Source organism: Notolepis coatsorum (genome assembly GCF_963971535.1).
Source record: "Notolepis coatsorum genome assembly, chromosome: 15".
In the NCBI taxonomy this organism is placed as follows: Eukaryota; Metazoa; Chordata; class Actinopteri; order Aulopiformes; family Paralepididae; genus Notolepis; species Notolepis coatsorum.
The window spans coordinates 46,084,198-46,096,691 of record NC_140179.1 but is presented as its reverse complement, the minus strand read 5'-3'; the positions used below and the strand labels follow the sequence as shown (position 1 = coordinate 46,096,691).

At 42.6% G+C, this 12,494-nt stretch overlaps 1 protein-coding gene across 2 annotated transcripts; it reads left to right on the top strand.

Annotated features, from left to right (window-relative positions):
- Window positions 1-1,172: 1,172 nt before the first annotated feature.
- Window positions 1,173-4,646, top strand: LOC311241540 (GTPase IMAP family member 7-like). 2 transcript variants are annotated; one of them, XM_084330390.1, is made up of 4 exons: window positions 1,173-1,267; window positions 1,805-2,561; window positions 3,384-3,419; window positions 3,877-4,646. In XM_084330390.1, the coding sequence occupies exons 1-4, from the start codon at window positions 1,240-1,242 to the stop codon at window positions 4,004-4,006; spliced, it is 951 nt and encodes a 316-aa protein (XP_084186516.1). In that variant the 5' UTR covers window positions 1,173-1,239; the 3' UTR covers window positions 4,007-4,646. The 2 variants fall into 2 exon arrangements, with proteins under 2 accessions (XP_084186516.1, XP_084186517.1); XM_084330391.1 differs by having other exon boundaries at window positions 3,389-3,419; window positions 3,877-4,013.
- The last annotated feature ends 7,848 nt before the right edge of the window (window positions 4,647-12,494 follow it).

Below are 12,494 nucleotides of genomic sequence, written 5' to 3'. Positions count from 1 at the left end.
TTTTTATTAACATTTTTGATAACTTTTTAGATTACCCAGCTTGAAAGGGAAACTCAAGGCATTCTGATGGTGAGATTGAGAACAAATCACACAAATAAACATGAAATGATTGTAGACAATGATAATAACGTCATTCAAATGAATATTTGAGTCTGGGCGGCTACGTGGCGTAGTGGGCAAGGCACTCGCCACGAAATACTGGATCCACATGCTTTCAGTTTAGCTGGTCGTCCACAGTAATACACATTGGCCGTATTACGGGGAGGGAAACTGAAGGGTGGGGATCGGGCGTTGTGGACAGCGACTCCTACAGGTCGGTTGGTGCGCCTGCGCAGTAGAATCAGGAAGTGTCGGGGCAGCGTGAGCCTCCCACGCGTTACTCCTCGCCACTGAGAGATCGAGCTGCGCAGGTGAAAAGATGCGACTGCTGTTACCTCAAGTACCGGAGGGGACTTGTGCTATGTATGACTTAGTCCACATTGCAGCCGGCTTGTGGGAGGCAAGAAACAGCGTCCGTGACAGGGGAGGGTTGAATTGGATGATACGAAATTGGGATGGGAGAAAAATATAGAAAATGGGAGAAAAAGTGGATAAAAAAAAATTAATATTTGAGTCTGTAAATTGGAATAGATTGTCAGTTTTCTCCTTAAATTTTGTACATTTATGAGGTAAAGTAATCCTCAAGTAATCAAATGTAACCAGGTTACATTTATCAGATTATTCGAACCGGTTACATTACTAATTACAATTGTAAGTAGGTAGTCAGTAATCTGTAACTCATTACATTTGAAAAGTAACCTTCCCAACCCTGATCTCAAGTATAGTTGGCTATAGAACAAAAAAGAGTAGTCAATGCTAAATCAAGGAATACAATGGTAATATATAAAAAATACCACTTGGAAAATATAGTTTTAGGCGATTGAATAATAAAACTTATGTGATGTCTTTTTATTAATTTAATAAATGTTTTCCCAAGTGTATCACTGCTTGTCAAGGTGATCAATCTTCAAAAACCTCCTTCATCTGATACTGACAAGGAGAATGAACCACCTTTATAGTAATGGGAGAGGACTGCATATAGTTCCCAGCAGGGGTGTGCACTAACAGCAAGGAGTGGGAGGAGTGGAATACTTTATAAAACTCAGACTGAGTGTCTCTGTTCAGAGTGTAGCCTATATCCCAACGCCATTGACACAAAGCCGACTAGGTGTAAAGGTCTTTCAAACTTTCTACTGAAACATGGGCTTGAATTTGTCAATCCCTAGAGGTGAGATATAACCCGAAATGTTTTTTGGTTTAGTTGGTTAATATGTTTATTTATTAAATTGTTATTATTGTTATTTTCTTTATTATTATTATTATTATTATTATTATTATTATTATTATTATTATTATTATTATTATTATTATTATTATTATTATTATTATTATTATTATTATTATTATTATTATTATTATTATTATTATTATTATTATTATTATTATTATTATTATTATTATTATTATTATTATTATTATTATTATTATTATTATTATTATTATTATTATTATTATTATTATTATTATTATTATTATTATTATAGTAGTAGTAGTGTTGGTGGTATTATTATTATTATATTAGTAGTGTTGGTGGTATTATTATTGTTGTTGTTCATATTGGCCTTGTTGTTATTATTGTTATTATCATTATTATTAGGGTTATTCATAGTCAGAAGTATTTGTTTTGGATTTTGTGAAAATGTTCTACATTTAGGAGTGGACTAGAATATAAAATATGGATTTATACATTTTTGCTCATTTGCAGGCCAAGCCCTCAGAATTGTGCTCATTGGAAAAACTGGGGTGGGGAAAAGTGCAGCAGGAAACACCATTGTTGGCAAGAGAGCATTTGAGTCTCAACCTAATGCAATGTCAGTGACAAGCTCGTGCTCCAAAAAAAGAGCCAAATACAAACGCCAGATATTTGTGACTGATACACCAGGAATCCTTGATACCGAAAAATCTCCAGAGTTCATCAAAAATGAGATAATTAGGTGCATCCAGTTTGCATGTCCCGGTCCTCACGTCTTCCTGTTGGTGATTCAGGTCGGCAGATTCACCAAAGAAGAACAGAACGCTGTGGCGGCCCTGGAGGAACTGTTTGGACCAGAGGCCTCTAAGCACATGATTGTCCTGTTCACGCGAGGTGATGAACTAAGGGGCCAAACAATATGTGACTATGTTTGTAATGGTCATCCAAAGCTTCAAGAGGTCATCAGAAGATGTGGCAACAGATTCCATGTTTTCAACAACAAGTCCTGGGGACTACAAAAAAGAGTTCAAGTTGTTGAGCTGATGAAGAAAATTGATGATATGGTCGCTGCAAATGCAGGAGACTACTTCAGCCAGAAAATGCTCACGGAAGTCGAGGAAGTGATTAGCAAGCAAACAGTTCCAAGAGAATTAGCTGAGCTCCAAACATACAACTTCTCCTTCCTGAAGGACCTCTTTGAACAAGTCCTGCGGTTTCAAGCCATACTGGACTACGACCAAGCACCAACTGAACAAAGCCAATCCAATGGGTGAGGACCACCACTATATGCCCTTAGTGTCTGCTATAAGCTAAGTGTGTGTGTGTGTGTGTGTGTGTGTGTGTGTGTGTGTGTGTGTGTGTGTGTGTGTGTGTGTGTGTGTGTGTGTGCGTGCGTGCGTGCGTGTGTGTGTGTGTTCGTGCGTGCGTGTGTTCGTGCGTGTGTGTGTGTGTGAGTGAGTCTTGTGTGTGTGAGTGAGTCTTGTTTGTGTGTGAGGCTAGTCTTTTTGACATGAACTAGGCTAATTACATACCAATACAATCCTAATTCATGAGCCTATTTTATTAAAAAGGAAGATATTGATATATATATATATATATATATATATATATATATATATATATATATATATATATATATAATCGTTTTTAATATTATCTCTGAGTGGGAAAATAACACATAACACATGGAGATATATACTAAAAAGCCAATTTTTTTTATTTTGTTCCCTGTTTTTCAGTATTTAGCTACAGGCATAGATAATTGTATGTAATGATAAACAATGTCATAGTAACTGGTGAGTGTTATATTATTTCAAGATAATAAAGGAGCTATAATGAGTCTTCAGTAGGTGCTGTCAGAGAGGCAACTATATCCATGTGATCTATAAGCACGTCAATCTATAAGCACGTCAATCATTTTTAAATGTTCAATTGAAAATGTAATCAATTGTTGTTTTTTCTGGTAAATAATTGATAACAAAATAATCATTAGTTGCTGCCATAGTATTAACCTTAAACATTTCTATTCATAAAAGATTTGTAATAAACATCATGAATTGATTGTAGTGTAATTCTGCCTCTTTCTCGACAGATTAGTGGCAGATTCCCGCAAGATGTCTGGTTCCAGGTGATACAACTATCTTGATTTAGCTTTCAAATTCAGCCCACTAGGGCAGGGGGTGGGGGGGGGGGGGGGGGGGGGGGGGGGGGGTAGAGCCTCCAAAAGGCAGTAATGTTGATGTGGCTCCTTGCCATTGAGATAATATAAAATACGTTTCTGACCCAACTGCTTAAAAGGGCACTTCACTGATTTATTTTGCACATAATCTCACACACATCCAAACTAGTTTTGCACACATTCATTGAGTTAGACAGCTATTGAGAGTAAATTAGCTTGAATATGGCCACCAGTGATGTCACCTGGGACATTGCATCTTTGTGTTAATTACAGCTCTATGAAATTATGTAGAAAAATAGCAAAACCTTGTCTTATAGGGACTGCTGCCTTATCATTTGTGTGCAAAACTGTTTTGATGTTTTTGGATGCGTGTGATATTATATTATAATATGTTCTTTCTGTGTAGTGTGCTTAAGACGGCCCTACTAATGGAGTTGGGAGCATCCAAGCAGTTTCAAAACAAGACGATTCATGAGGACGAAGAGCAGTCGTTTGAGGAGGATTCATTTGAGGAGGATCTCATTTCTTTCCCTTGAGTCACCAACAGACATTTTTATAAATTATAGCCTTAATTTAACTTTTGGCTTAATTTTTTACAACACAGGGGAACAACATTTAGGCCTCATGTAATGATTATCACTCTTGTTATGTGAACTGATATGTAATGATTTACACTCGTTATGTTAATTGATATGCAATGATTATCACTCTTGTTATGTGTACTGATATGTAATGATTTTCACTCGTTATGTGAATTGATAGGTAATGAGTATCACTCTTGTTATGTGAACTGATATGTAATGATTATCACTCTGATAGGTGTGATGTCAACATGTCAACTGATTTGGAAAGTAATCTCTTAAATAAATAAAATAAAAGGAAAATGGAGCCTTTATACTCCAAGCATTGACTTCTCAGGTTTCAAAACATGGTCAGCACATCATACAATCAGTCAAGTGATGTTAAATATCCAAATATCCATAATGCATGCATTTGACTTTATGATGAACATAAATTAAAATGTAATTAAATAAATATACTATATAATTTTCTGTTGTGCAGTGATTCACATTTTTCTACTTAAAGGTTTATTGTCTACATTATAATGTCTGATCTGATATAGATGCATTGTTTACATTATTTATTATAAAACTGGTAGTCTATGTTTGTCTGAAATGTCTGTCATCTATTCTACTGGATAAAGTTATTATGCTTTAAATGGTTTCTGCACGTTTTTATGTGGACGTTCCCTTTTCTTTATTGTCATTCAAGTCTCTTTTCATAATTACTCATATAATATAGCAACCATAACACAAGCCATTTACACACAAGCTCCTCACAATTCCACAAGAGCATATACATTTTTTGTGTGAGTGAGAATGGAACCCCTAATAGAGTAACAGAATGCTTGTCAGTTATATGTCTTCCAATATGGCTACCTGTAACCATTGGTAACATGTCCATGCAGTGGTAGACTAGGTAAACACTTGGAAAGCATGCTATTTCTGTTCCATTGTGATATGTTTACAAGATCCAGTAATATAACATATTTTAAGTGAGATGAGGATTTCAAATACAGGCCAGCCTGAGATATTACAATATACAGAAGTTCTTATTGAGGTTGTGAGGTGATGAATGGAACAATATTATGACCATTCAAACAACATGTTTATATGTTACTTAAAAGACAGTTCCCGCTTTTGTTGTTTGTTTGTTTTTATGTTTCTTTATCTGATTGATTGATTGATTGATTGATTGATTGATTGATTGATTGATTGAACATTTTATTAACAGATTGCAGAATGGGTACAATACACAGTACAGCTCAATACACACAATTGTTAAGGGGATGCAGACCAGAGAAAGACTTTCATCTTGTTTACATCAGGGTCCCCCATTTTCAATTCATCATAACATATATGACATACATGACATACAGGTAGATAGTACTGTTACATTTAGACATTTATGACATACCAGAGTACAAAAAGAGTCTAAAAATAGTATATACATTTGAGGGGGAAGAAACTGTACATTGGGGGGGTGTTAGGATAGGGGTTTGGCGGAGCCCAATTGCAGAACACAGGAGGAGAGAGAATGGAGCGGTTTAGGTGGGTTTTAATTATGGTTCCCCAAGCAGACAGTTTCACAACAGGAATGTGCGACAGACAGGTACAAGAATGTTCTTGGAGTGAGGAATGGTGCGTTCCATGTGCCGCATGGGTCGTCCAGGTGAGCGGAGTACCGGGGCGGTGGTCCTGGGGCACAGAGAGAACAGGATTAGCGACAAGGTAATTCAACAAGGTTTAGAGTAGCAAGGCTAGAGCTATCGTCGTACCTAGAAAGTAAGGTTAACACTCCGACGAGGGTAGAACAGGATCCGTGGCCTGAAGTACCATCTCGCTGATGAGGGGATTCCTCTCAGCCGTGTCAATTAGTGTGCTGGCAGCGTGGGAACCCGGGGATCGGACGCTGCCCATATAAGGGTGTGAGAGGACGAGGGGTGAGGAAGGCTTCCGCCGTGATGGTGATGGTGAGGAAGGAGGAGGGGTGAGGAAGGCTCTTGCCGTGATTACAACAGGGGGGGGTTGGGTAGGCGGGGTGGGGGGGAACTGTACATTGGAGGGGGTTGGGGTTGGGTTTGGACATTGACAGGGGCCAGTTTCGAATAGCAGTCTCCCGTAGGTGCTCTTTGAGAGTGGTTTTGAAAGTGGGTAGTGATTCACATTCCTTTACAGCTGTGGGTAGGGCGTTCCACATTGAAGTGGCATAATTGCGAAACGTGTTTAGTCCCTTGTTTGAGCCGAATCTGGGTTTGACATGATTTGTGGAGCTCCCTCTGGTGTTGTGGTCGTGGTATTCACTGACCTTTGGGAAGTATTTTGACATGTACATGGGTACCTGAGTGGTGTAGTGTATCTTGTAGACCAGGCCCATTGCAAGTTGCTGTACTCTGTCGTCTACTCTAAGCCATCCTAGGTTGTCAAAGTGGGCAGGGGTGAGGTTGGTTCTAGGAGTAAGGTCAAGTAGTAGTCTGACCAGTTTGTTTTGTGATGTTTGTAATTTTGTTTTTAGCACTTTTGAGGTGCTTTGGTACCATGAGGTGCAGGCATAGTCGTAGTATCCTGCCAGAGTCTTCAGGGTATTCTTGTTTACCAGAGAGGAGATCCGGTACAAGAATCTAGTTCGTTGGTTGAATTTTTTTATTACATTGGATGCCATTTTGTCACAGGACAAAATGGATGGAAACCAGGTATGTAATTTCATCTTTCCATGTGACAATATTGTCACCCACTGTTGCTGAGTTTGTTATTTGAACCGAAGAGAATGGACTCTGTTTTACCCAGGTGTAATGATAGTTTGTTATCAGCGAGCCAGGTGCAGATTCTGCCGAGTTCTGAGCTGAGGGTTTTTTCAACCTGTAACTTGTTCTTGTCAGAGACCAGCAGGGCTGAATCGTCCGCAAACAGGAACAAGTTGCAGTCACAAGCTGACGACATGTCATTTGCATAAATTAGGAACAGTAACGGTCCTAGTATGCTTCCTTGTGGAACACCACAGCTCACTGGGAGGGGGGGGGGGGGGGGGGGGGGGGGGTAGGGTACCGTTTACCTCCACCATCTGTTCTCTCCACTCCAGGTAGGATTGCATCCAGCTCACTGATAGACTATCAAAACCAATGGCTTTTAGCTTGTCAATCAGAATGGAGTGATTGACAGTGTCGAAGGCCTTTTGTAGGTCCAGCCACTCTCGCCCTAGCAAGGAAGGCAGTGAAGCATGACTGGCACATCCTACACAACACCACAACAACAACAGCACCTATGAGCAGACTCAAGTCCCGCCACCCCTACAACAAGGTGGCACAAGAGATGCTCCGTTCCACCACTGAGGACCTATCCAGAAATGGATGGCTGGCGGCAGCCTGGAAGAGAGAGTGGGAGAGTGCTGGGCCAACCCGTATCCACCACCACATCTGGGATCCAGGAGATGGCGCCACAGGAGACGATCTTCCACGCCGGCAATGGGTTCTGCTGAACCGTTTAAGATCTGGGGTTGGTCGCTTTAAAGCATCATTAAAGAAGTGGGGCCTGGCAGACAGCGCTGCATGTGAGTGTGGAGACCCTGAGCAGACTGTTGACCACATCCTGACCATCTGCCCCCTATACAAACCACCCTCGGAAGCCAGCCTCTTTGATGTGGGACCAGAGTTAAGGGCATGGCTACAAGATACGGAGTTGGACCTCTGACGTTACACGAAAGAAGAAGAAGTATTTGTCCGCATCCACCTCTTGTTTGATGTGGTCGTTCAAATAGAGAAGGCATGTGTCAGTGGAGTGGGATGTTCTGAAGCCAGATTGGAATTCATAGATTCGATGTTTTTCCGCAAGGTACTTTTCGACCTGTTCGTATAAATTTTTTTCCATGACTTTCGAGATGGAGGTAAGAATAGAAACAGGGCGGTATAGTTGCCTGGCTCCAATTTGCTGCCCACTCTCGCAATTTTTTTTTATCCACTTTTTCTCCTCCTGTTTTTCTCTGATTTTCTCCCATCCCAATTTAATCATTATGCCAATTCCCCCCTCCCCTTCCTGGTCGTTGCTCGCATGTACCCCCCACTGGTCGGTCTAGGGAGTCCTGGGCCCTCATTTATCAACAATTCTTAGAAAGTGTTCTATTTTCGTTCTTAAGCACAGAATTTAGAATGTGTGTACGCACAGAAAAATCGGGATTTATCACACGTGCGTACACGGGTCGTACGCACACTCCGTGTTGATAAATATTATTTGTTCTACGCTCCGCGCTCGTGCACGATTTTAAGTATTTGCATATAGAACCGCCCGTAATGAACCATATACGGTAATGGAACACCCCCATGAAATGTGGAAAAATTTACTAAGCCGAGCGAAGCGTGTTATGGGAGAAATACGCGACAGGCTGACAGACATGTACACGTACGGTGATGTCGGATATGATATCTATTAACTTAAAGACCATTGCTGCCTGGGCAGCAAAACACTAATAAAGGCCGTGCTGGAATATGACTGCCTTTTTCCGTTTCGTTCGATTAATACCCAGGGATTAAAGTTCTCCTCAATTTTATTCCAAATCGCGACAGGTTTTCCGTAAATGTTCTACCTGCATAGGATTTGTAGAGGCATACAATCTATTTTGATGTTGGTATTAGGTAGCCTATATACTAAACAATAATACAAGAGCATATACAAGAACAATGAATCTCACTGCCATGTATGATGTACTGTAGCCTACGCCATGTGTAGCCTGCCTATATGTGATCAATACAAACTTGAACTTGAATTCCATCATCATATTTATATGTTGTGTCTGTCCACTATGTTTGTTACTCTGTTATTTCCCCCCCCCTATCTATGTAAAGTGATCTTGGGTCTCTTGAAAGGCGCTATATAAAATGAAGCTATTATTGTTATTATTATTATTATTATCACGTCTGTGCGGCAGCTCACAAATAGACTCTTAGTCTGAGTGAAGTTTCAACGGAGGTCATCTATTCTAACCAACAAATTGAAGTAGAAAGCATTTCGTTTTGACCAATCTTATTTGGAAACATGACACAAAATAATAGTATTTAGCTTTTTATTTGAAACAATATTTAATCATGTTTGGAGGTGGGTGTTCTGCGTCTGCCCCCCGTGCCAAACAAGCAGGCCAACCTCTTGTTCGCACGTGAGCCCGTTATAATTACACTACTGTCGCTATTTTACAATGAACTATAATGAATTACGGGTCATACAACAGAACACGCCAGTGTTGGAAGTAATGCACGGAAGCTTATTTCCGCATTGCAATAATAATATTCTACCACCGGGCGCCAGGTACGCACGGTCGGAGCTGTGCGTAGATATACGCACAAAGTCAAGCACACGTTCAAATTGATAAGTCACACACTTTGCTTAGAAATGATCGTACGCACGGGTTACGCACATATCTGTGCGTACGCACCATTGATAAATGAGGGCCCTGAAGCGTGTTGCTTTCTAACAGCGGAGGAGTGCAAGAATGTGACAATTTGACCATGTGACCGCGGCAGCGCGAGAGAGCGGCAGTGCGGAAATAGGCTGTCTATTGCCATTCTCTAAGACAAACGCTAACCTTAACCAGCTCCTTAACAGCGCCTAAACTTAACCGTTCTAACCTTAACCAACTCCGAAACAATGCCTAACCTTAACCTTAACCTTAACCATGCCTAACCTTAACCTTAACCATAGAAAGAATATTGCCATTCTCTAAGACAAACTCTAACCTTAACCAGCTCCTTAACAGCGCCTAAACTTAACCGTTCTAACCTTAACCAACTCCGAAAGAATGCCTAACCTTAACCTTAACCTTAACCATGCCTAACCTTAACCGGCGAAAGAATACACGTTAAAAAAAAAAATTGATGGGATTCGAACTTGTCAACAACGGACCGCAGGACCGCTGCGCTGCCAGGTGAGCTGAGCTTCGAATGAAAATCATGGCGGATTAGGGCTACATAATGCCGCAAGCTCTGCCGCTCCGCTCTGCGGTTGCCGCGCCTGCCGCAGGGCGTGTCGCAGCCAATCAGGGAAAACGCTGAAGCAACGGCAGCACTGCTCCGCTGTTAATAAGCAATAGGCGGCCCTGAAGTCTATCAGATGCTTCCTCCGTCACATAGGAGACAGCCAGCAACCTCTTTTCACCTGCCAGCGCGGACTCTCATTGGTGAAGTGTAACGCGTATGAGGTCACACTACCTCCACCAACCTGTAGGAGTCGCTGCTTACAACAACCAGATTACCACCCCACCGGCTTCGCTCCCGCTGACTCTGCCAATTGAGCCAGTATGACGGCCGGCCAAGCCGGAGGCAACGCTGACAGCCGGATTCGATACCGGTGTCTCTTGCGTTGGTGACGAGTGCTTAGACCGCTGCGCCACCCAGCCGCCTTTTACTCTCGCAATTTTGAAGTCTTTGGGTACGTGTCCCTGTTTTATGGAGAGGTTGTGATGACTGGGGTGATGGCGGCTGCTGAGTCTCTGAGGAATTTGGAGGGGATATTGTCATGGCCAGTGGCCTTGTTAGTTTGGAGGGCGCTCAGTTTTTTGCGTACCTCAGCTGTTACCATTTATAGTTTGAAGTCGTCTTTGCGGACCGCTAGGTTATTGTAGTAGGCTATGATGTGTTCTACCCCAAAATGCCCTGAGTGGGAGGGTAGTTTATTTACCAGTGTTGAGGCTATGTTTGTGAAGAAAATGTTTAAGTAATTGGCCACATCCAGCTTGTCTGTGATGAGCGTGTTATCTGTCTTTATGTTTATGTTTGAAAATCTGGTTTTAAGTTTTTTACTGCAGCCTAGTTGATTATTGAGTAATTTCCAAAGTTCACAGGGTTTATTTTTGTTTTCCTCAGTTTTGTCATTGATGAAATAATTTTTTGCAGTTTTGATCATGAAGTTAACTGATATGTTGTTTGTTTTTATGTGTCTTTATATGATATGTCACAAAGAGATATTTCAGTTTACCCAAAAGGCACTGGCACTAGTGTGTTGCTTGCTCACTTTAACTTTGCTACAGTGCTATTTGACAGGAGACAAACACGGGTTCTCAGTATTACTAAGCTAGGGGCTAATTGTCAGAGCTTCCAACAGATGCAGATATACCTACTACCCAGTAACATATTTGGCATTATGTATAGACGACAGAGTTAATATTGAAAGAGTATCTGAGTAAAACATTTTGGGTGTTCTGTTTCGTAGTGGTTCTCGCTCAGCGTCACTACTGCACTATACTTCACTCGTGCACGCGCACTGAATAAAAATTCCACAATGTACCTTTACATCCCAACATTCGTCCGGCCACACCCCTATAAGCTCACCTTCATAAGTAGGTGTGTGGCCACCTACTCGCCTCCTTCTTCGCTTTCACCACAAGGAAGTGCCTTCGGTAGATCCCCACTTGACGAGGTTGCTAGTTGAAGAAAGTTGAGACGTGTTTACATTGTGCTTATTTTTTTCTTCTTCTCTCATAAATATTCGATAGAAAAATCTAAGTCATAATGTCTACTTCGGAGAGTCGCAGAGCCACTCTTCACCAGCGGTTCTCCATTCCCGCCTCCGTCGTGCGTTCTGGTGCGGGGCTGTTGCCTCTTTTGTGGGTGGCAGCCACGCCCGGTAGGCATCCGATGGGTAGTTTGCCTCTCCGAGGAGCCGGTGCACCAGTGCTGTCGTCTCTGCGATGGCCTGGTCCTGGCTCTGGTTCCTCTGTTTCCGGGGAATCGTCCGCTGTTGAGCGGCCGGTTCCTTTGGTTCCGGAGGATTTGAGACGCAAACTTTTTGCGTCTGCTCGCTCCCGTCGCAAGATGGTGGCTTGCAGACGTGAACGGCCTGGGTTTGGTGAATTGCTGGAGACCAGCGAGGATGCGTCGGTCTCTATCTGCCCGATGGAAACAGAGGATTACATGGTAGAGGCAGACAGGTTCTTGTTTGAAGGCCCAGTAGAGATGAGTATCCCACCCGTCCAGGTAACACTGGAGGGGGGTGAAATGTCTCCTTGGGGCGCCTTGTTCGAGGATGTCGTGGAAAACCCTCGGCCTCATCGGCAGGATGCCCTACTATCAGCCTTGACCAGTCGAAGCCTGCTGCATGTGAGGGATGCGGGTTCGGTGGAGGAAAGTCTGCAGGGGGAACTGCAGGCTTTGTTCCCCGAGCTTATGGCGGTGGCGGCCGCTGCAAACGGCGTGCCGCTGCCGCAGCCACTGCCTGCTCCTGTCCCTGATGATCTAATAGGTCATCTCTGGCAACGTCGCCCGGTGAGAGGGGTGTACGTTGTCTACCCATTTTTCCCCTCAATGGGGGCCTATGTTCGTCGGGGCCAGGTGGTGTCCCACATCATGGGCCTCACCCCCGCCTACGTACCAGTTACGCGGGTGGTGGGTTTGGTCGACGGTATGAGAGAGGGTGTGCCACGGCTTGATAGGCCGATGGCCGCTCTCCTCTGTCCGGAAGTGGTGTGGGAGCCATTATGCAAGCC

Coding starts and splice junctions, on each gene's coding strand:
- LOC311241540 (XM_084330390.1), top strand. CDS start 1,240: ATGGGCTTGAATTTGTCAATCCCTAGAG. Junction 1,268..1,804: donor GAATTTGTCAATCCCTAGAG/GTGAGATATAAC, acceptor GCTCATTTGCAG/GCCAAGCCCTCAGAATTGTG. Junction 2,562..3,383: donor GAACAAAGCCAATCCAATGG/GTGAGGACCACC, acceptor CTTTCTCGACAG/ATTAGTGGCAGATTCCCGCA.